At 36.4% G+C, this 25,606-nt stretch overlaps 1 protein-coding gene across 4 annotated transcripts in view; it reads left to right on the plus strand.

Annotated features, from left to right (window-relative positions):
* Positions 1–25,606, plus strand: part of ZNF385D (zinc finger protein 385D) — a 422,518-nt gene that overhangs the window by 317,941 nt on the left and 78,971 nt on the right. For all 4 annotated transcript variants that reach the window (XM_061362716.1, XM_061362717.1, XM_061362719.1 and 1 more), the window contains one exon: positions 10,099–10,209. In XM_061362716.1, coding sequence (XP_061218700.1) covers positions 10,099–10,209 — 111 coding nt within the window. The remainder of the gene's footprint in view (positions 1–10,098; positions 10,210–25,606) is intronic.

Here is a 25,606-nt window from a genome sequence, read left to right on the forward strand (position 1 = left end):
CACTCAGTGGCGATCTGTAGAGAATTACGCAAAACTATACAGTCCTAATGTGGGTACCCAGTGCAGGTATAGGTATGTTTTTTTCATCACAAGATAATGCAATTTTAGTTTTGTGCGATGAAGAAATTGTGCAGTGTTTCAACTGGTAGGAAGATGATTTAGTAATGTAGTAATATCCATTTGTTCTAAATTATTTCTTGTCTGTCTTTTCCTACTTTCTGCATCATAAAGAGCCTGAAAGGTAAATCAGGTTGTTCTTAATTATGCAATTACAAATACCTTATTAAAATGCAAGCCACCTTCTGACAACCTATTTCTCTCATCTTTCTGGCATCTTGCTCAGCTTAGTACCAAATTCTAATATTGTCTATGTTTACGTAGTTACTAAACACAGCAAGGTTCGTTTTCAGTCTTACTTAAGTTCTCAAACTATATCAAGATAATTTATTAATTTTTCTTCTCCATTTTCCAATTTCATAGTTCTCTTAGTGGAAGTGAGTTTCCTGATAGCACAGTCCTGTCCTTGTTCAGGCAGGTTTTAAAGCCAGTGATGCTGTGGAGGAAGTAAGCAGGTTAATGTCTTCTTCTATGGACTGTTGCCTATGAACTGAGCAAAGTTAAAATGTTTTTTGCATACAAGGAGATATAATGATCTTAGTGATCTGTATGAGGGCTGTGAATATAGCTGTACTGTATTCATATTTAACCGTAACCTATTAAAAAGGTATATTTAGATGCACTTGTAAACTATAGCACTTCAGTTCCCATATGTGAAGTGTCTGTGGAACGTTATTTTTCTGTATTGACTGCTGGTGATGAAATTAAATAAAATGATCTTGAATCTCAAGATGTGAGGCAATATGATGACATTTGGTCATATAATTTTATTTCTTTGAATTTTCTTAAGAAGGACAGTAGAACATTTCTTATGAGAAGGCAGCAGAGATGATTTATGTGGTTTTATTTCAGTGCTGACCTAAGACAAAAAAAAGAAAAAAAGAGGAGAAAAAAAGCATCTGTGGTCAAATAATTATACCAGCAAGTATCTACACTTGCACCTGAACTGAAGTGTTTCTGCTAGATTTTGAAGACAGACACCCATTTGAGAACCAGGAGAGAATTTTCTAATTACTCTATTGCTGTGATAAAAATATTCTGTCCCTATAACATTTTATTTTTTTTCCTTTCATGACATCAGGTATGGATGAAATGATGCCTTGATGACCCTTTTAGTCGCTTATTCTCTGGTTCTACAAATATGGGTTGAGAACTGTAACTTCTCCCACTGTTAAGTCTTAACCCACTAGAACAATTTTTGAAATGTTTGAAAAGTACAGATTTGTTAGAGTGTTTTAATAGTGTCTGAAGGATATCTTGGGCTTTTTCAGGTAAGGATGTGTCATTCTAAGTATTCCAGTTATACTCTACACCTTAGTTCTTAATGGTTTCTTTGGAGTCACTAGGATAAAAATGGTTAATAAGAAGAATTTTTAAAATGGGCTAAAATAGCAGCATGATCAGAAAATTAGCATTTCAGATTTAATTTCCCACTCATTAAACACACATATACACAGTCACTTCTCGGAAACACACGTAGTAGTTTGCAGAAACCATTTTGGACTCCTGTAAGCAATTCACTTGTAAGAGTGAAACAAGTGCCTCTGCCAGTTCTCTGTCTGGCACACATCCTGCTTTTATTGTTGTTGTGATTAGAGAGACTTACTATTATTAAATACCAATTATAACATTTGGTCCAGTTTTCTGAAATTCATTCACATGTGAATGGGAATTTGTTGCATAACCCTCATTATGCCTGCCAACCTTTTGTTCCAATCTCTTTTCTTAAGTGCAAAACATCAAAATGCCCTTAGCTTTTTTTAATGTGTTCTTTTTCTCATAAGCTTATTTTTGCTTTGCTCTTGGTTGAAGCTGAAGAAACAAATGGCATTTGTGAACCTTAAATTTTTATCTTTATTGGTATCTTTAGAGATATCTTTAGAGAGACTATAACATTTATCTCTTTTTGCTTTAAGCAATTGTTTTGCATTTGATCATGTTTTTACCATCTGCCACTGCTCATTTAAGTGAATAGCTAAAAAGAAACAGCCCACCCCTTCTTTCCACCCCACTTTGGTAATACTTACTAGAAATGGAGTAATTCTTCCACTTTCAATGTGGTGTGTTTCATGTTAGTCTGTTTTTATGCTGGAGTTGTATTGAGTGTTGTCCACTGGATAACTGAGCAATATGTCAAACATGCTGTATTTGGTTGCTTTTCATCTTGTGTCCTTTGGGAGAATCTTTTAGGTCTGGTAGAATTGTGCGTGCTCTTTGGATCAGCACTGGGGATCGATCATGGGTTTGTAATTTGGAAGATTATTATCCACTGTGCCTTCGCTGTGTTTGCTGAAAAAAAAATGGAAAACATATTTTGCAAGAAGTGGGACTGAAGAAAAAAAAAGGGCCATCCTACCCAGAAAACCAGTTGAACACCACCCTCGAGAGTTCCAAGAGATACAAGGGAAGTTTCTTAAAGTGAACTTCATAGCAACTTAGACAACTTTTCTCAGACAACTTTATGGCTTGTGTGTCCAACTTGCAGTCGTAAGGCTGTGTTTAGTCTGTGTTGCACCTTCACAGATTAATCTGAAGTCAGGAGCTGTGTGGTGCTCATATGAAAGGCAATATAACAGTAAGTACCATTAGGTAAATTCAGTTGGGTAACTGCAACTAGCATATATTTTTGTTCTTCATTTCTGAGAAAATACTATATTTTATCTAATAAAGAAATTTTGAAAATAAGTTAGTTATACTTGTGAGTTACTTGCATCCTGTGTCAGTGAAGACTGTAGGAGAGCGAATGGATAGGCCGATAATTCCCATTGAGAGCAAGGTTTCAGCTTTATGTGGTAAACGAGGTCTAGGGCTATTCATTGAACCCCTTGGACAAAACACAACATTGAACAGTTGCCCATTAAGTGGGCATTGTCCATCTTCAGAGCAGAACAAAGCCAGAATCTCTCAGGAAAAATACATGAACATGTTTTTAAAATGTTAATTCATAAAGGTGTCAAATTAAGGCTTATGGGTATTTCATGTTTTTAAAGGCTTGATCTGCAACCTTAATGTTCTTCTAGCACGGTGTGTTTTTGTATTTAGCATGCATACACACACATACACAGATTTGTTCCAGTTTGACAGTCCTTCACATGCTGTTTAGTGTGTTTGATTAGCATAATCACTGTCTGATTATTTCTCACTAGCTCGCATATGCAAATTCTTGTCTTTTGACTGACAACCATTATTAGACAATCAGAGTATGAGGATTTGCATAATCTCTATGTGGTTACAGTATTTGTGTGCAGTACCACTGTGAATGCAAATCTTTTTGCACTGGCTGGTTGCTGTATATTCAAGAAGTTTGCCAGAAATACTACTGCTGCCTCAGCATCTCATTGCCAAGGAAATATCTACAAGAACAAAAACGAAAGCAAGAGAAATACTAGAGTCACATGAGAAAGTTGACAGCTGCTAAAATTAAATAGCTCCATAGGTAAAAAATATATAGATAAAGAAACAGATAAATGGAAAGATGAATGCTTACAGTCTTATAATATTTCAGCGAGAGAATAAAAAGTATACTTTGGGAATACATTCTGAAGTACTATTCAAATTACATAAACCACTTACATTGTTTGGGAAGTGACTGCAGTTTTTAATCGATACCACTTTTTTAAGAAAAAGTAATTATTCTGTAAATATTACACATTATTGTAGGTGTTTCACATATTTTTTATATATTATTTTATATTTAACTCCATTGAGCAATATTTCTGATTTATGTACATGAAAAGCATAAGTCTAGTTCTACCCTATTTCACTGATAAGAACAGAAATGGTAGACAGTAACAAAAGATGTGTAATGATGAGTTCAATTCACTGCATAATTATTCACCATAATTACTAGGGCAATACTGAATAAATTAGCTATAAAAGGATAAACCATGCATGGTAGCACATCTAGAACATGTATTTTAACTGTTTGACATCATATTGTTCTACTTGTCCATGAAACCAAAATATTGTTGAACATTTGTGCGTGTGTGTGTTTAATTATGCTTACTAAGCTCTTCCCATCATTCCTTTTGAATTGTGTTCTTTGGTTATTTCGCAAGATTCTAATTCACAGATAATGAGATGTTGGAGAAAAAACCTTGACTGCCAGCCTTAACAATGGGACGTATTTCTTATGGAAGTACAGAATGTCAAATATTCTTAGGATCAAATCACTGAGCTGTTGTTGAACTGTTCTGTTTCTGACCAGAATACTAAGAATGTGTCAGGTAGATTGGCAATTTTAAGTCTGATATTTCTTGAAAGCATCACATCTACTACGTGTGATGCTGAGATTTAGTTTTAGCATGCACAGTTAATAAAAAGTTTCAGGAGGCTTGAGATTTATGTACACACACAGAAATGAACTGCAGTATGTGACACCCAGTAATTTCAATACTTCCTGAAAATTATAGACCTGTTGCATGTGCTTTGTCCAGCTCGAATCTGCAGTTGCAACAGATGTCAAGTATCTCCTGGAGAAGAAGGAGCTACCACTTAGCTGAACAGTGCCCATAATATGGGCACTCTCTACGGGCAACATAAGGTTGACTGTCTAGCAGTTCTCAAAAATACCAGTTTCTGCATAAGTAATAATATAACAATGGGCTATAATAAATATAATGTTGCTGCATCTGTACAGTTTGCCAGCATGATTGCAGGTGAAATGATTGTGAATTATTGATGCTACTGAGATCAGAGAAGAACTGCTCAGTTTTCAACTGGAAATAGTCAAATTATACTTGAGAATATATCTGGTTCAGAAAGTCTCCCACGTATAAATGACAGCTGTTTTACATGATTGAGGAGCTTTCCTATAACTTTAGTAACTGCTTTTCTGTGTTTCTAATAGTATGTCACAATTATAATGCAATAGGCAGTTTTATGTTTGAGCTGTTCGGCATTGAGACTGCATCTACCATGCGTTTTTTAAAAAGGATTAAATTCACCCGTAAGTGTAAACTGATACAGCATTTTATTCTTTTTTGCTTGGTAAGGGCACTGTGTATGTGGTTGGCACAGGATTTACACTGTTTCCAATGCTATTATTAGTTTCGCTGTTTGTTGGTATATAAGAGAATGGTTGAAAGGAGCCCACACTGAGTTATCTTTAGTTCTTACCAATTTTATCAGTAAGATATTCATGTAAGTCTCAACTTATATGTGAGAATATGTATGCCTTGACTGCAAGTAAAATAATATCACAGTGTACTTGTTTGACTTAATTTTTGTACTTACAATTAAATATGTTTGTAGAAATGCAGATTCTACAGTAAGAAATCATACTCAGAATATCATTCCTTTAATGTTATTTTCATTGTAACATTGCATTGTGTTAATATCTGGATTTTAAGAAGTCCTGAGAGGTGTTGCTAGGTTTGTCACTAAATTCACTTACCTATTCAAGTAATGGACATCAGTGTTTTGGTAGGTAATTTTTTTGTAAATTACCACTAAAATGGTCTACAGCAATTTTTTCCTGAGAGCTTCAGTGACCTGACATGTTTTTCTGCTTACTTAGCATAGGATCATAGTGACTTGAGTCAGTCTTTTGCAGCTAATTTCTTTGGCTTTGAGGTAAAAATACATACTTTCTGACTTGGTTTTTTTAGGCCTATCATATGTACTGAGCAGGCTCTAGGCATGAACATTATCTTCATCATTTGGCTTAGGTGCTTTTATTTATACATTTTAGTGCTATTCCATTAGTTTACTGGCAAATTCAAGCATTTGAAATGCACATGCTTGTCATGCCCCTTTGTTTTAATACACAATTTAAAAATGCCCAAAAAAACAAGCTTCCTTTAGTTTATATCCTTTAGTGATTTGAGCTTTCATGGATCAAACTTGTAATCTCTCCTTTGCTTTTCTTGTTGTTTTTAACTCAGGCATGCTATTAAGCCTCTGGGATAAGAGGTCACGTAAAAAGGACTAATAAAAATTATATATATTTAACACTTTTTGACATTCAGGAAGAGCTATGCGTTCAGTTTCAACATAAAAAAGCTCTTTACAAAAAAAAAAACCCAAAAAAAAAAAACAACACAAAATACCCACACCAAAAAACAAAAACTAAAATAACACTTTATTCTGTAGAAATTATGCAAAATTTACATTTCCCAAGGATCAAATTCCTCTCTAGGTAAAATTTGCCAGGTTGAGTTCTGCCTTCTGCAGATATTTAATAGAAGTTAATGAGGAGACTTGACTACAGAAGGCCTTCAAGGACAGCAGCTACAGTGATTCTGGAAAAGTTGCCAAGGCAGGTAGGATAACATGGGCTCTCCTGTGTAATTTTCTAGGTGATTTTGTCGTAGTCGTTTCATCCAGAAAAGATCATGCAATAGCCACTCTTTTCACCTGCAGCCCACAAAACAGAGATCTCTTTCATGCAGTATGGTAAGCACAAGAACAAAGACAACTTATGATCATTGGTATGCCAAGGCTGAATTTGAAACAAGCAAGCAAAACCAATTGAGAGTGATAAGGTCAAATCTGACAGTGGAGTAAGGGGCCAATTTCTGCCATGCCTTTGGTTTAAGTCTGCGTTTTGCTGAAGTATGGTGAGCTCCTGAAGATCTTGAGAAGGGAATACAGTGCTTGATCAAAGAAAGTGAATAATGTCATGCTGCCACAGATTTCAGCTTGAATAATTAAAACATAGGCAATAGTATGGTAGTTCATTTTATATATTGAAAGCAAAAATTAACTGAATTATATATGAAACCTTTCATATTTGTCTTCATTGCCCAAACTGACAGTTACCTTGTGGGTTGCAGTGAATTTTGAGCCATGTGCTGTCTTTTGACCACAAGGAAAAGTGTGGCACAGCCTGTGTTACATAGTAAGATGTACCTAGTCCTGGATAGTAGAAAAGCAAAAGATCATGAGCAAGTCAAACACTGGGAAGCTCACCCTCTTTTTGTTGTAACTTACAGTGCAGACACATTGGCGATGGGAAGGGACATTCTGCATAACTTGGTCTTCTGCATAGCTTTGACAGCTGAATCTTTCATGTGAATTGCAAACTGCTCTGTCCTTCACTGTAAATGGGAGTAAATTAAATCAGTTGCATCTAAGTAATAAAATAAAACTCCAGTGATTGTAATATAGCACTAGTAATGAGTAAAGAGCAGATTTTATCAAAGTTTATCATGATAACTTATTTTGAAAGCAAATACCACTTACATAAGTTGAAATACAATTTATGTGTATAATTACTAGCATTCAGTGAGCCTAAAAGTGCTTGGAGATTCTGTTAAGTATCTCACCACTTGCTGATTATCTCAGCTATGTGATATTATGTCCCTCTTTATACTTCCCTGCAATCCTTGCTCTCTATTTTCTGGCAATCAGCTGCCTCTCTTTGTTCCTCTGACTCTCAGCAGGGCTCCTCTCTGTCATCCAGTGTCTGTGAGATCTGAGTGCTTATCATGCTGCAGCTAGCTACCCTGTTGCCTCTCTCAAATTTCCTGCACAAAACTTCTGGAGGTTTGTCTGGTGCATTTGGATGTTTATTTGAAATTTATGGATTGGTGGGGTTTCCCAAATGAAATTTCCAGGAACAAATAATAATGCCAAATACCACTACAGCATACTGCCCTAACTTCATTAGAATTGGGGGTTGTTTGAAGTTTTAATTCTCCTTTTCAGTATCAAAGACCCAACTGGCAGAGAAGAGAGTCTTACTTTGAAGCAGCTTTTCTTAATCAAGTTGGAAGCTATCCAGAACACTTCTTCATTTAGAGCTGCAAACACAATTCATCCAGTTCACAGTAAGGCCACGTAGCTATATATCTAGAAGTCTGCATCTTTAGAAAGGGAAAGGGAAGTGTGCAGATGGGTTTCTGTATCAGCGGATAAAAGAGAAAATCTGTGGGGTAATTAGGAAAGAAACTCCCCATTTTTCAATGAGATAAAAATGAAATTGTATACAGAATAAACCAATTGTTCTACAAATTCATGATTTTTCTCAATTCTGAAAAAAATTACTTGTCTCTTTTTAAATATGTGAGCATCAGTTCCCCCAGAAATTCAACCTCATTGAAAGCTAAAATTCCTACTCTGAAGGGTGGGTAAATCCCACTCAAAAAACTAATTGTTCCATTTGATGAACTGTGGTGGTAATTTTCATATGACCCTCAGAGAGCTTCTTTGTTGGCTTTCTTGACTTGTGGCACATGTGAGATAATGTGAAAGAGCTCAACATGTTAATACTAAGGCTGAGCAAATACTATCTCACAACAGTGGTTAATGTGAAGGAAAACACACCAATCAAAGAATGCACAATTTCTTGTTACGATATGCTGACTTATTCCTATATCCAAGCTTAAGGTCTCCGTAAGTATTTTAAACATGCAGTGGCAAAAGGAACAGTGCCTAAAGTAGGCTAAATTTCTCCAAACTTCAGCAGTTAAATGATATGAGTTAAGACCAGGATATGTATTAATGTTGAAAATTGCAGAATACACATCTATTGGTTCTGCTGGCATAAGAAGTCCCCTCTTGAGTAGCAAAGCAGTTGAAAAAAGAAGAGCTGTTAATATCTGTTTACTTTCTTATGCAATGGAGTTCTTTCTGGCTTTTCCAAGATCATGTTACCAAGTAAAATAAGTGCCTTGATATATGTTTTGATCACTGCAGAAAGTCTTACACAGCATGTTGTAGTGTTTCAAAGCTTGATAAACATAACTGTTATTTTGGGGTTATGTTACACTGGCATCCCTAGTCTCCAGGTAGGACTGGTGTTTTGTGAAATGTATGAGGTATTTTACTTTCACATCAAATTGAAGAGGATGTCTAAACTGAGCATTTCTTCCAAACCTTTCTCTAAAGATCTGACATTTTCCTTATTTTCCTTGTTCCCATTTGTTGGGGGTTTTTTGTTGTGTTGTTTGTTTGTTTGTTTTTACCAATATGAATTTCTTTTCAACAGGAATTAGTTTAATGACCTATTTCATATCTGACGCTGAACAGCTGTCAGGTGATGAAATTTTCTGTAGTGATCTGTTCTGGATTCACTGCAGTAGAGGCCGTGACTGTCTACCATTGCAGTTTTCATGAATATTTGATTACTCTAAGGAAAAGGTCTGATTCTTTATTTATCAAATAACCCTTTGCTAACAGACTAGGAAAAAGTGAATCATGGGGACATGAGCATAGAAAAAAATATTTTTTCTTAAGAAACATACAAATTATTAGATTTAAAAAATAGCTATAAAATGCTTCTTTTGAAGAAAAAATATAAGCAATATTGACAAATGAATTTGGGGAACTTGATTTCAATGCTCCATGTAAAAAAAGTATCTTGAGTAGCTTTTTTGAAATTCTCTGCCAAAATGGTACATTTCTTTTATGGGATCCTCACTTGCAGACACTGCCAGATCAGCATTCTGTTAGAGGTTGATTCTGAATTCATCCTCAAAGTTGAGTTTATTCAAAATAGTTTCTTCTAGATGGCTCTGAAAATAGTCTTTGGAGGATTTGTATATTTCATAGGTTGTGTAGAAGTTGGTTTATGGAAAAAATTAATTTATTGGTTCCTAGGATTATTTTTATTTTCATAATACTGAGCTATTGTATTGTTCCATAATTATTTGTATATAATACTCCCTCACATTTGCATTGATCCTTTTTTAAAATTTATTTTAAATATTCTTGTTTCATTTAGTGAGCTTTTCTATGATATAAAAAAACCACAAGAAATTGGTGTTTTGATAGGTAAACTTGCTAAACATTTACACCTTTTACCTTTCTTCATTAAATGGAAATTGGTACATATAGAGTTGGACTAAGATAGGTATTTCAAGATAGCTAATGACACTTTTCTTTGTTCTTTTTTGTATTCTTCGTAAAACTGCAGGAAGAAAAAATACTAATTTTTGAAGTATGACATAATGCAGAATCTGTTTTGAGTCTATAGATACCGTAGCATACAGTGGAACAGCAAAAGCTTTCATTTTTCTCTTTCTTCTCTCTTTACAGATGGACCCAATTCAAAAAGCTGTAATAAATCATACGTTTGGGGTTCCTCTTCCTCATCGAAGAAAGCAAATCATATCATGCAACATTTGCCAGCTGAGATTTAATTCTGATGTAAGTTGATCATTTTGTATCAGATTAGAAATGTGTACTTATCTTCTAGGATGTGCAATAATTTGCATAAATTGAAACTAAATGAAACGTTGTGATTTCAGTTTGTGGCTCTGCAGATGAAAAGGCTGTAGGATGCTTCAGATAAACACAATTATTTGCTAATGTTTATACACCCGGCCAGATTTTCCCTGCGGATATATCCCTGCAAACTCATCAATTTCCGTTGTGCTGCACAGAGTCTAAATAGGAAAATGGACTGATCCGTTGCTGCTAATAAGGCTGAAATATTTCCTGGGTCCTAATTCTTCTGCCAGTCCTGGTTACATTTGCCTCCCTTTTCAGCCTGCAAATGTTAGAAATTATTCAGATATACTTAAGAGTCCTTGTGAATCGACCTTCCTTTTTCTACTGTTATAGCAGTATCTATATTTAAAATATATTTATTTATATATATTTGATATATTTATATTTAATATAATTACATATTTATATAACAGATATAGCAATATCTGTTTAGCCAGAATTGAATTTTAATGTTCCTGTCCTGCCAGTAAAAGCTATCAAAACCCCATACTACTCCTCCAGCAGTGAAACAGAGCAAGCTGAACTGGAGATGGTCTGTAATACACAGAGGAAATCCATCACCTATAATTACCCAAGGAAGCTGTACTGTTGTGCTCCTTGTGAAGAAATACTTGTTCTGTCACAGAAGGGCCTCTTAGAAATGACTCCTTTATTTCCTTCTTCAGTATCACTATGTGTACAGACAAAACCTGACATAGTACAATATGTATTCTTCTGCTACTCTAGTCCCTCCAGGAAGTTTCTTGACATAGACATTGCTGGTGAAAATTTATCTTCCCTTACCAAATGTCTTTCATTTACTACCTGTTTAACTAATATAGATAAGGTCATTACTTCTGACAGAATAAAAATGTTTGAATTTAGAGTGATGTCTAACCCAAAAACATCCATAAGGTTATTTTCTCATGCTGATCATATGAAGAAGTGAAATAATTCTTGTGTGCTGCTTCTTCTTTGTAGGCATATGGACAGATTATATCTATTTTAAGTTTATTAATTAGTTATTAATACAATGACTTGTCAAATACTTAAATTGAATGTTGAAGCCTTCTTTTAAAGCTTTACTACCAGGATATGAAAATAATGCAATTCTCTTCATTGCCCTGAGCCTTATATTCCTTAGAAATAATTCTAACAAGATACCAGTCACAGTTTCCAGACCAGTCAGTATCAGGTCCTTATTTTCACTGATGACTCCAAGTTTTCTAGTTCATGGACTGAATGGACACCAAGGAAGGGTAATGCATACTCTGGAGCTGCTGTCCCCCTCACAGATAAAAACAGAAGAGTCAAATTAGGCTCTTCCATTTGGAAACCAAATGCTGGAGTCAGAACTGTGAATACTGACCCGTTCATGTGGAGGGAACGATAGAGGCTTCTGGGTCAGAATGGATCTCACTGACTGAGCAGCCCAGCTCATCACTTACAGTTCTCATCTTTGTCTTGGGAAAAAGCATGTCACACGGAATCATACATAGTTTATAGCTTGCAAGAGACATCAAACACTTCAATGTTACACACCAAAGTGAAACATATCCTTTCAAAGAGGGTATACTATTTGTTAGTCTGCAGAAAGATCCAGACAAAAGCGAGGATGAACATGACATTAAAATTAGTCATTAGCAGATACACAGCTCGGATTGACACACAGAGTGGAAATTTTTTGAGCTGACAGGAGATAGGCATTTTCCAGAATAAAATGTTTGAAATAATTCTGCAGAAAAGCAAATATCACATCAGTGGATCCTGATACTTCTTACTCAGAGGTTTGGTATGCGCCCATACTGATCTTTTTCTGCTGCTCTTAGAGAAAATTCCAAAGAAGAAAGGGCGAAGAAGCAGTGTCCATTTTCAGAGCCTTCTATGGTGTCAAAAAATTTTAGAGGAAATCTATTAATTTAGTCTCTTCACACCAAACTCTTGGATGAAAAGCTGTTAAGCAGATATTTAGTTGTCCCTTCACACCTTCAAGTGATAAAGGTTTGAACTTCAATTTGCCAGTACTATTTGGTGGAAAGTTGTTTTAACACTCCCTTCACAGTATCACAGTATCACAGTATGCTAGAGATTTGAAGGGACCTCATAAGATTGTCTAGTCCAATCCCCCTGCCAGAGCAGGAATACCTAGATAAGGTTACACAGGAACGTGTCCAGGCGGGTTTTGAGTGTCTCCAGAGAAGGAGACTCCACAACCTCCCTGGGCAGCCTGTTCCAGTGTTCTGTCACCCTCACTGAGAAGAAGTTTCTTCTCAAGTTTAAGTGGAACCTCTTGTGTTCCAGTTTGTACCCATTGCCCCTTGTCCTATCATTGTTTGCCACTGAGAAGAGCCTGGCTCCATCCTCGTGACACTCCCCCTTTATATATTTATATACACTAATAAGGTCACCCCTCAATCTTCTCTTCTCCAAAATATAGAGAGCCAGCTCCCTCAGTCTTTCCTCATAAGGGAGATGCTCCACTCCCTTAATCATCTTAGTTGCCCTGCACTGGACTCTCTCCAGCAGGTCCCTGTCCTTCTTGAACTGAGGGGAAAACCTTCTCTCAACGTAGATCAATATGGCTAACTTTATGGAACTGGGAGACCTTCTTGCTGAGAATATTTCTGTTTCCACTTTTAATATTCACCTAATTTTCAAAGCAATACCAGTGATGCTGATTGATAGAGAGACTGTGATCCAAAAGCTGCCCACTGATGAACCTGGGACAATTGCTCTCCCCCTTTTCCCTACCCCACAGAGGAGATCTGAGGATATCTTTATGATGGTCTCTTCTCCTTCCAGTGCATATAGTTATCACTGCTGTAAATCACAAAGTGCTCTGCTGAGGCTTTTCAAGAAATAATAAGTCAGAGTTCCACTGCAGTTTAGAAATGCTTTTCTGCAGTGTGAGGGGAATAAGAAGCGTTCCTCCTTTGCTTGAGTAATTCTGATTGTTCACCAGTTTTTAAAGTAAAAATGTAATAAACTGAAGATTTCATGTTGAGACTCAAAGTAAAGATTGCTTTGAAGAAAAAGAGCTACTAGCTGTCATTTTTTATTACTATATGAACAAGCACACACATTGTAATTTTTTTCTATTATTATGAAGTTTAAATTTACTGAATCTTCCTGCCTTTCACTTTCATCATATTTTATTTAACATGATTTAAAACCATAGCAACAATAAACAGATTTTCTGTTTAGAAACCCAAGGCTTTGTGGCTGTTCTACCAATATGTCTTTATTTTTAGATGCTGGAGATAGGATTTATCCAAGAGTAATGAATAGAAATTCCATTTACCTACTGCACGACAGTATTATGAAAATGTTTACAATAAAACTGGTCTGTGAGATTTTTCATTTTTGCAGAGAATACAGAATTTTCTCCCATTTGATACAGATTTCTTTCAGGACAGAAAAGTTTTTTCTGATTGCATGGTATCAAAATAACGTTTCAAAGAAAAATGAGAAAATGCAATGCATAGTCTAAAATCGTTTAGCTTCTTTCTAAAGGGGTTATCTATAAATCTTCATGACAGCTGTGTGTTCAGTATTTCTTTTTAAAGAAAAGGGAGGAATAAGCAAGTAACCAAAGCCTCTCCATGCTGAGAAAAAACATTAGAACAGCAGAAGTAGGTTCTGTGGAGTCCATTTCAAGCAGTAATTTATTTTTGTTTTGTTTTGTTTTTTTTTTTGAAAGAGATTTATTTGTAACATTGACATTCTGCATTCAATACAGGGCAAAGCATTTAGGTATGTGCCTAGCTGCAAGCGTGCATGTTGCCACTTAGGCTTTGGCAGCTGCTGATAGCTATTGCACCAGTTCAGAAGAACTGTTAGATTTATGCTTTGTAGCAAACATTAAACATCTGCTAAAAGCACCCTGTAAAATGAAGTCCAGCTGACTCCAGTAGGACAGCTCATGTGCTTACAGGTAGCAGTAAGAGTAAATTATATGCTGTAATGAGCAATCAGTAAAACAAACAAACAAACTCCAAACAAGAAACCAAAACAACCCCAAGGCTTGGAAACAATTTTTAAACATTTTTTATGACCTGTCTAGACTATTTGATCTTCCTTTGCTCACATTTCTAATTTCATTATTTGATAAGGGTAGTGACAATCTCTGTTAACAGGGTCATTCTCGCAAAGACATTCTCTCTCTTCCCTCTTGTTTAATGCAGATAGCTGAATGATAATCCAGCTTGCCTTTAGAGAAAGTTTGAGCAGCATTTTTATGTACTCACAGGATTTGAATTCCATTATGATACACTGTAAGATATTTCTAGGTGTATTAGCCAGAAATTATTGTTTCACTTAAATAGCAACGCTAGTAATATTCTCCTGAAAATCATGAGCTGAATGCTGATCGTGGAGTCCTTATTTGTTGTTTTTTCACCTTGTTTTTCACCATATCTATAAAGCCAAGAGTACTGCTGACTTGATACATAGTTAAGTGTGTGAAGTTGGAAGGATTCAAAAAGTGCTCTTCCAGTAAAAGAATAGTGAAATATTTTTTTGGAGGGTAAGGATGCAATATAGAGCCAAAGTATTTTACTATGACTCTAAGTTTCATGCAGAAAGAAGCAGGACCAGAGGACTTATATCCTATTTAGGTTATGCTTGGTATCTAGAACAAATGTTTTAAGCATCAATTTGTAAGCACCTAGGGGATAGTACAGTGCCAAGAAGCAGGCAACATGAATTTGTCAGGAACAAATCATGTGAAACCAATCTCATTTTCTCCTTTGACAGAGTAATTGGTCTAATGGATAGGGAATAAATATATGTGATATATTTTGGCTTTAGTAAGGGCTGATACAGTCCTGTGTGACAGTCAAGTAAGTAGGGAATATGGGCCAGTTGAAATTATTAAAAGTTGGTTGCACAACAGATTGGAAAACTGTACTGAGAGTAGTTGCTGATGGTTTCCTGTCAAAACAAAAGATCACTACAAGTCAGGATCTGCAGGTGTCCTGTACTTGCTGCTACTCTAAATTTTCATTAGCATGCACCTGACAGACTAGAAAGTACATATACCAGGTTTGCGGACGGCACCTATATGGAGGGTGGCTGCACTTGGTGGTAGGTGTCAAGTTCAGGGTTGCAGTCCAAAATTATCTTCACCAGTTGTAGAAAATAGTCTGGAATCCCAACAAGTACAGTAAAAAAGCATTAATAATTGTGCTTAGACTGGAAAAATTAAATGGTGCAAGTAATAAAATGAGAAATGGCTGCCTTAAGGGCCAAAAAGGAATTACAGTGAATCACAATCCAAATATACATCAACAATTGCTAATAGGGAAAGAAAAGAAAAACAAAACCACCCACGTAATCCTATGATTTTATTTTTTTTTTCCCAAGGAGTGTTGCATTTATCTATACCCAGGTAAGTATTCCACAGTATTTGAAATTGGCAATGCCTCAGGTGGAGAATTATTTACAGCAGTGGTCATTACACTTTAGCAAAAGCATTGTTAGCTGCACAATTTAGAAGACATTCAATAGTAGGATTAGGAAAAGTAGAAAATACTGGGTAGATGTACAGTGGAAAAGACAAGGGAAATATAGTAGGTTTTTCAGTATATGAAAAGGGGTTAATAAGAGAACAGTGACAGATCTTTGTGTTCCTTGGTTTTGATAGAATAAATCTGATTAATTTTTCAGATTAATTTGATTCAAGATTTTTTATTTTTTAAATATTTGGTGAAACAATTCTAGCTGTAATGGTAGTGAAGTGTTGGAAGGAAACACGTAAAGGACATTTGCCAGCAGAGGGTCTTAAATTAGACACCTGTTTCTGAGAATGGACAGGAAACACAGAGCACAGGCCCTGAGCTGAGAGACATTACATGACCTCCTGCTCGACTAATTTACAAACCTGGTAATCCTCTGATTTGGAAGAGATTTTGTTTCTTGTCCATACCAACTGATGGTCACACCTGGCCTGCGGCCTCTGTTTGCAGAGAGAACTTTCAAAAGTTGGTCCATTAAGAACCAAGAGAGGCTGATACAGCTAACTGCTTGAAGTTGTTTAGTATTTCCCCATTCTGATTTCAAATCTGTTATTTTTCAACTTTCAGAGATATGTTTAAATGGTATTTGAAGTCATGTGTGTTATTTGCCTCACTCACTGTTTTTGTGTGTGGCACATGTACTTATCCTTTGCATGTTTTATTGTGTCTCCAATTATGGGTTAGATTTAGATTTCCAATTAACCTTTAGATTTAGAACCTTGCTTTGGTATGAACTCAACAATTTCTGCTTGAACTGTAATTCACAGCTTTCTTAATCAAATTCACTTATTGCAGGTATTGCCATCAAGCACATTTATCTATTATCTTTAGGCAATTTTACTTCTGGTGTTTCCGAACCAATGCATCTGTGTTCTGTGAAGTTATCAGCCTGATTCTTTAAGGAGATTCTCTTGTGCAAACATTTACAGAAGCTCAGCATCCCCTTGAATTCAGTCTTATTTTATGAGGGTATGGTATTAATTATTAATTGCCATATTTGTACTTCACCACAAATAAAACTTTGTGAAGGATTAACTTATTTATATATATATGAAAAATTATACTTATTTCTATATAGATATGAAAAATGTTCATATATATGATTTATATAGTTATATATCTCCATTTCATATATATATACACAGACACGTGTGCACACTACTTCTATATAATAATTCACCATCTTTCCTGTACTATCGACTTCAGTGTAAGGAGAAAAAAAATCTGATTTCAGTTGCACATGCCATTCATGTGAGATAAGAATGAGAGTTCGGATGGAAATTCACTCGTAGGTTTACATTTTTCCAAAGATATTGGCTTATAGTAGTCACTGGAAGAAATATCAGGTAATCACAGAACATGATTAGTCAAGAGCTTTCCATGAGATACGTGACATTTGCCTCAAAATATTATGAAAACCCTAAAGAATTACTAACAAAATAATTTAAAATATGTGGGTTTTGTTGACTTTTTTTTTTTTTTTTGCATTCAAAAAGTCTAATCAAACAGCACACAATATTTTGCATTTACATTGCATACATGAGAAATTTGAAAACAGCCTAGGGTTTTTTTCCCCAGTTGAGTATTCAGTGCAGTGTTATTATAGGCTTAGCCTGAACATTTTAGAAGCATTACTTGCTATTTCCTAGACCACAGTTTTAAAGGCTACAGTATGAATTGAAGCCAGGTCCTGCGCAGCTTTGATCTTTCCCATGCTAGAGAATTAAAACTTGGTTGTGAGTAACCTTTTTTCATGTAGGAAATAAGTAATTTAATTTACAAATTACAAATTCAAGAATACTTTGTTGAACACAGTCACAAATTTTCATATAACCTGTAGTTTCTTAAAGCTTCTATTAAGCATTTATAAAATGCTTAATAAAAAGTAAAAATAATTTCCTTTATTGTATAAAGTATTTTGTCCATAATTTTCACCTTCTATGAAGTACTTTTATGCGCTGATACTACCTAGAAGCAGAAATTATTCATATCTGACACAGCACCCTGTTTAGCTTCAGAGTGCTTTTGGGGGTGTGGAAACAAGTCCCCTGATTGATAGCCTAAGGGTTTGAATATTTCCTTGCCTCTTAAGCTTTGCCTACGAACTAAGTGTTTTGGGTGATCCTCGCAACTGCTCTAAGTGGTCTCTCAGTGGTCCACAAACTATGGAGCTCTACACAAACTCTTCATTAATCCTTGTACCTATCTCCTCTCTTGTAGTGCAAGTTATCTATTCTGTCTTGAAAACCTGTACTGTTGCAGAACCTGGCCCGGCCCAGAGACTGTATCAGGCACACAGAGGCAGTCACTGGGGATAAAAAGGTGGTAGGAAAGAAGGACAGTTTTAAGGTTTTTGAACTTTAAGAAAGCATGCTCTTAATGTCAGTGGATTACTCGGTCTGTTACTGATGGGGAGCGATGGAGTGCCTCGGTGTCTTCTATATTCATGCTGCAAGACTTTCTTCTAAAAATTCATTCTTCATTCACATCAGCAGTGGTATTTGGAAAAAGAGTTTCTAAATCACACATTGGAACAGTCTTCCCAGGGAAGTGGTGGAGTCACCATCCCTGGAGGTATTTAAAAGGCATATATATGTGGCACTGGGGGACATGGATTAGTGGTGGACTTGGCAGTGCGAGGTCAGTGGTTGGACTCAATGTTGTTAAAGGTCTTTTCCAACCCAAATGATTCTATTCTATAAATTGAGAAGAAAATAGTAGCTTTCGGCTACCTGGTCCCTGCACAAGCAGAGGTTATAGAGAAATGTTCAATATCTGTGTCAACTGAACATCAGAATCATTATAGGAACATGGTCCTACAGCAACTGTCATTCAACTGATCAGCAGCTGTTGCTGTATTAGGACTTAAAGATTTTGTAAACTAGATTTTTTTATTCACCTTTGTCAAGTCTTATTTCCTACCTCTGCTCATCCTACCAGGTTATTTCATTTTCAGAGCTTTCACTTTTTTTTTTTTTTTTGATAAAACAAGTCAATTGTGCAGAAGGTTTTGATGTCTCTTGAAAATTGTTTGCTAGAAATGATCTGTGAATAGGCAATGACTGTCTCTGATAGTCTTGTTTATAATTTTCAGAAGATTAATGACCAGTATTCTGACTGTGGAATACAAAGACAAATTGGTTTAAAAGGTTTCTGCTTTTGGCACTGAAGTGAATGGTTGCAGCATTTGCCCTTTCGTAGCCAATTTTTAACTTCTACTTGGGCATAGATGATCTCAGAACTGCAAAGAGCAGAAGAGGGAAAGGCAGAGGTGAGAGTAGTTAATCAGAGCAAAAGTCGGAAATAAAAGCAACTTCCCTTCTGTGTTTGAACACATCCATGCTTGTTGCTATTAGAAATTTATTCCTTCTCTCAGAAATTATTACATTAGAATATAAGAACGTACCAGAAAACATTTTACTGGGGAGCGGGAAGCAAACCTAAATGATCTGATAGGCCCTAGATTTTCCAATATCTGCTGTCAGTGTCCTGAGAGTGCTTAATGTGGATTTGCTGTCACTCAACAGGATGACTTCCAGGTAAGTTACAGATGTATTTCCAGTGGTTGTAATGAATTGAATCTTGTAGATACAATAGCGTCAGAAAGATTTCATGCCTGGAGGAGGGTGGAGAAACATGAGAATTAAATTCAAATGCCAGAGTTGGACAGGTAGTGGTTAATTACTTTGGTAGTAGAATTTCTTTGAAGTGTTTGGCTGGAATTACGAAAATGAAGACAATGCTTAGTTGTTTGAACTGTACATTGAAAAATGCCATTTTATACCCAAGGTAATTGCTATTGGCAGGGAAAAACATGGACAATAGAAGAAGTATTGACAGTATAAAAGGGGACAAAAGTGTCTCTTCCAATTCACTCATGTTCCATTCATGGAAAAGACTGCCCATTTCAACTGCAAGGAGAGAAACCTCTGCTTTATCGCTTCTTGCCATATAGTTGTTTGTATTTGAGGTAGTTTTTTCTGTCAGCTTCATCAGTCAACATGGGAATTAAATCAGTCCACTCTAATAAACAGTTCAAATTTATGAACAATTGTGATGGGGATTCTACAGAAACCACTTTCCCTAAGTGAATCATCACACAGAAGGAAAGATAAATTGGATCTTTGCTGTGCAGACTTCATCTAGCTTTCTTTTATCTGTTGTATCATAGAATAGTTAGGGTTAGAAAGGACCTTAAGATCATCTGCTTCCAAGCCCCCTGCCTTGGGCAGGGGCACCTCACACTCAACCATGTCACCCAAGGCTCTGTCCAACCTGGCCTTGAACACCGCCAGCTATGGAGCATTCACAACTTCCCTGGGAAGCCCATTCCAGTGCCTCACCACCCTAACAGGAAAGAATTTCTTGTATCCAATCTAAATTTCCCCTGTTTCAGTTTTAACCCATTACCCCTTGTCCTATCACTAGAGTCCCTACTGAAAAGTCCCTCCCCATCATCCCTATAGTCCTCCTTCAGACACTGGAAGGCTGCTATGAGGTCTCCACGCAGCCTTCTCTTCTCCAGGCTGAACAGCCCCAACTTTCTCAGCCTATCTTCCTATGGGAGGTGCTTCAGTCCTCTGCTGATCCTTGTGGCCCTCCTCTGGACTTGTTCCAACAGTTCCATGTCCTTTTTATGTTGAGGACACCAGAACTGTACACAATACTCCAAGTGAGTCTCATGAGAGCAGAGTAAAGGGGCAGGATCACCTCCTTCGACCTGCTGGTCACATTCCTTCTGATGCAGCCCAGGATACGGTTGGCTTTCTGGGCTGCAAGCACACACTGAAGCTGGCTCATGTTCATTTTCTCATTAACCAGCACCCCCAAGTCCTCTGCAGGGCTGCTCTCAATCTCTTCTCTGCCCAGCCTGTAGCTGTGCCAGGGATTGCTCCGACCCAGGTGTAGGACATTGTACTTGGCATGGTTAAACTTCATGAGGTTGGCATCAGCCCACCTCACAAGCGTGTCAAGGTCCCTCTGGATGGCATTCCTTCCCTCCAGCGTTATCAACCGAACCACACAGCTTGGTGTCATCGGCAAACTTGCTGAGAGTGCACTCAATCCCACTGTCCGTATCAGCGACAAAGATGTTAAACGAGACCGGACCCAACACCAATCCCTGAGGGACACCACACGTCTCCAGGTGGACACTGAGCCATTGACCACAACTCTTTGTGTGCAGCCATCCAGCCAGTTCTTTATCCACCGAGTGGTCCGTCTATCAAGTTGATGTCTCCCCAGTTTAGAAACCAGGATGTCATGCGGGACAGTGTTGAACCCTTTGCACAAGTCCAGGTAGATGACATCAGTGGCTCTACCGCTGTCCATCAGTTCCGTAGCCCCATCATAGAAGGCCACCAAATTGGTCAGGCAGGATTTCCCCTTAGTGAAGCCATGCTGGCTGTCACCAAGCACCTTGTTGTTTTTCATGTGTCTTAGCATGCCTTCCAAGAGAATCTGCTCCAAGATTTTGCCAGGCACAGAGGTGAGACTGGCTGTTCTGTAGTTCCCTGAGTCATCCATTTTCCCCTTCTTGAAAATGGGGATTATATTACTCTTTTTCCAGTTGTCGGGAACTTCACCTGACTGCCATGAGTTTTCAAATATGATGGCCAGTGGCTTAGCAACTTCATTTGCCAGCTCCTTCAGGACCCACGGATGGATTTCATCAGGTCTCATGGACTTGTGTACATTCAGGTTAAGATGGTCTCGAACCAGATCCTCTCCTACAAGTGCGCCCAAGCTTCATTCTCACAGTCCCTGCATCTGCCTTCCAAGACTTGAGTGGTATGGTCAGAGCATGTACCAGTGAAGACTGAGGCAAAGAAGTCATTAATAACCTCAGCCTTCTCCAAATCCAGGGTAGCCTATTCTTCTTTATAGATTTATTTTAAAAAATAATTTATTCAGTAGAGAATCGGAAATTCTGGATTATTAATGATAGGTGCAGATAACAGATTTCACTATAAAAAATTGCAATATATTGTCTAGTTTCAGTCACCAGCCAGTGACTCCTGGCTTACTTTCTTAGGCACTGATAAAGAAGAACTGGCAGAATAGGAACAGGCAGGGCTATATGTCAGTCTGGTCGGCAGAAAGAGCACATAGTGAAGAAAACGTGCAGTTTTGTGTGATGTAGAAAGATCTCCATCAAAGTGAGTTAGATTATGTATATTGTGGAGTTCATTAAAAAAAATAATAAATCCTAATTTCTTCTAAAGTGCATTGAATGTAAAGTTGCATTTTTACTTAGCTTTAGTTGGTTATACTGTATTCCAACAGCCATAAAACCTTTTCAAGTTATTTTACACGATCTCTGGACAGTTGGGGTATTTTTTTTTTTCCACTTCATGGTACAGTAAAATCCCACTCCCTTGGGTAGCTGTTATACATTCTTTTTTGGTGCTGTATTTGTTCAGCCACCTCTTGTAGCAAACATAGTATTTCCTTTTGAAAGAATTAATATCAAACATAACTGCCCCTGATGTAAACGGATTGCTCTTCAGAACTTCCAGGCCTAACTTTTTCAGCTCCTTCCTTCTTTTATCACTCCTCTCACTATCTTTTACAGTCCCTGGATATAATACTATTCTGTGTACATAACTCACATCAGAGCTAACAGCTGGAAGTCTGATCCTCTGAAGGAGTGGAAGTGCAACCCAACTTGTGCTTTTCAAATCTTTATATTTTATAAAAAAGTGCATATTCGAACTATACTTTTGAGGGTGTATTGACCCCACTCATGCTTTTTTTTTTTTTTTTTTTTTTTTAATCTCAATTGAAAATGAAGTCTTTAAAGGTTTAAAATGGCCAAAGGGGACTTACTTCTTCTCAGGAAAGAATGCAATACGGCACTTACACCTAATTCCCGCATGGCCTTTAAAATCCTTGATTAGGAATTCAAAATATATTCAAACTGAGGCAGTACTCTACTGGCAGACCTTGCATGTTCTTTCATATACACATAGTGTTTGATGCATTGATCTCAAACTATGATTTTAAAAATACAAGGGTTTATTCTGTTTGGGGTTAATATAGGTCTCATTGTGTCACGGTGGAATAGCTATAGATACAGGTGCACAGTATATCTACTGAATTCATTTATGTTAGCTCTTTTTGGAAGGGCATAAATGTTTCATTTTATTCATTAGAACAGAGGTTTTAGAAGGTAGTTTCTGAACAGGTTTTATCCTTTCCCAGCATAGACTATTTTCTCTGCATCAGTAGACTTGTCATGATAATCAACTTTTTTGTCCCAACCATCAATCACTCCTGATTACAGCTGGGTAGAAGTTCTCTTCTGTTGATCAGCCCATCAGTGCACATAATGTTACACCTGGAGACAAGTGAAAATCACCCCTCAATGGGAGAATCAGTTGCCTTCAAGCTTTTTGTCTGAAGTATTTTAATTTACATTTAGTCTTGTTGCAATTGTCTCTACTTGCTTTATTATTTCTTTGAAAAAATAATATCAGTTGTTCTGTCCTGATTAGAAGAAGAATGCTTTTCTATTTCAAATAACATTTTATGTTGTGATTTTTTTCACTTCATTTTACAAATATTTCAATAATTACTTCTATATAAATAAAAATTAAATGGTTATCTGGTACTTCACTAGGAGAAATTTAGCATATGCTAGCCTAAAATTTTTGCAAAATCTATTTTGCTGGCATTTAATCAGATACTTGGCTAGGGTAATATTTATCTTTAGTATTCAATTTATATGAAATGGCTGCACAGCAAAATTCACAGCAATGAAATTATTAAAAATCAAAGGTATCTTTCTTTACAGGAAATACGGTGTATAATTTGATCATAACTAAATAGCACACTTCTGAAAATGAGATGAGGGTGTTCTTTGTATTTAAAGCCAAGCATCCTTCGTTCCTTGTAATAAAAAATTTTTCAGTTATCACAAGGATGATGAAATTTCAGCTTCACTAAACCCTTTATATTTTCCTAATATCTTAAATATGACTTTTCATTAGCTGAGTAACCAAATGTATTTTAATTGTACTGTTCTTTTTCCTACCACAGTCACTTGTCTTTTAGGCATCTTTTTAAATTATCATTGTCACAAGTTTATACTTTCACAATATCAAAAAATCACAGCATACAAGACGACTGTAAACCTTCAAAGTCTAACGGATGAAGTGTAAATGAAGAAGAAAGTAGAATGTGAGAGTATGGGGTAATAAAAATTTGATTAGCAATCATGTTTTTACGTAAAAGGTTTAATTAGCAGCAGCTCATTTTCCTATTCCTGCTGGCCATTTTCAGGACAGTGATATATTGCTTTTTTGCAGTGAGCCATGCCTCCAAATAGAAAGTGTTATGTTTTCATTAGATGCAGACACTTGAACATTATTATCACTCACCTCAGTCTACATAGCAATACAAAACATGTCCAAATGTCATAATTTAATGGGCCAGTGATATATACAGTAATTTTAAAACTATGGGATGTTTGCTCAGATGCTTTGTTTTGTTTCTTTTTAAATTGATGATAAAGGCACCAATTTGCAAATCAAATAATCACTCAAACAGACTCACTCTTTATGTTCTACCTGCTTGAATACCTTGTTTGCCAAATACAGGATTTCATCACTTCTCTAGAAGTGTTAACTTGTTTATGGTTTAGCAATTAAGTGTTAACTCCAAAGTGTTAACCTGTTTATGGTTTAGAATTAGTGTGAGTATATTGCATAGTTTTTATTTTACAGGGTAGATCGATCTGCATTATCTTCCTAGACTCTTTCCACTTATTTTAATGCCATAACAGAAAATTTTCCTTTGTTAGTGAAAAACCGTCAAATCTCTGTTCAGTAATACTATACTAGTCAAATACTAGCCAATAGCCTACTAAAAGGTACCTGTTGTTGCTTGTCAGTTTATTCTCTAACATGATTTTCATACCAGAATCGTAGGTAGTGATAAATGATTACAATAAAATCAGTTTATAACTTAAACACTTTCTGAGAATCAGCAGTGAGTAACAGTTTCAGAAGGTGCCATGAAACATGGAGTATGTGGTAATAACACCTTGCACACTGAACAAATGAAGGTTTTTACTGCATTTAGCTGTATTTTATTCTATATAATACCTACTGGCAAAGGATTTTTGCTTCTAAAATTAGTTTACATGTTTGTGTCTCATTAGTGATTGAAAAGGCTGTAAGATTGAAACTTCCTTCAAAGAGATAAGAGTTGGATTAGTGCTCACCACTCAGTCATTTCTTTCTTGTAGGGCTGATTACATTTGCCAAAAGGATTAAGTAGTTAAAGCACATTTCAACTCAGGGCACAAGTTCTCTGCTGCTTCCAAGAAGAATCTAATATATTATTTTGCATTGTCTGCACTAATAGAAGGAATTGAAGAGGAATTTGTGTTGAGTGGAAAATGTGCCCTTCACAGTTGACGGAAGTTTGTTACAACATTGTCAAGGCTAACAAGATGAGAAAGATGATTTCTTGGACTCACGTCATGAGAGAACAAATACAGAGTTTTCATTGGTGTTTGTCACCATGTTTGCTCTTTAGAGGTTGAAAACAAGTATAATTTCTGATGGTAGGAAGCTGAATTTTGTATGAATTTTACAGATTCTACACAGCCTTTGAATTGCCAGCACTGGTAGCCTAATGATCAAAAGCAAAATCCTTTGTTGAAAAGGATCTTGCCTAAGCTATAGAATCAAGTTTTAAATTTGTTTATTCTCTCTCCAGATCCTGTAGAAAGTGAGTGAAATTAATCAAGATCAATTTGATCTTTTAAGAAAATTAACACTAACGAAAAATAAGCCTTTGCTCTGATGACT

The sequence above is a fragment of the Neopsephotus bourkii genome, unplaced genomic scaffold (genome assembly GCF_033783945.1).
Source record: "Neopsephotus bourkii isolate Nb327-2 ecotype Australia unplaced genomic scaffold, CSIRO-AGI_Nbou_v1 NB_1132, whole genome shotgun sequence".
Classification (NCBI taxonomy): domain Eukaryota; kingdom Metazoa; phylum Chordata; class Aves; order Psittaciformes; family Psittacidae; genus Neopsephotus; species Neopsephotus bourkii.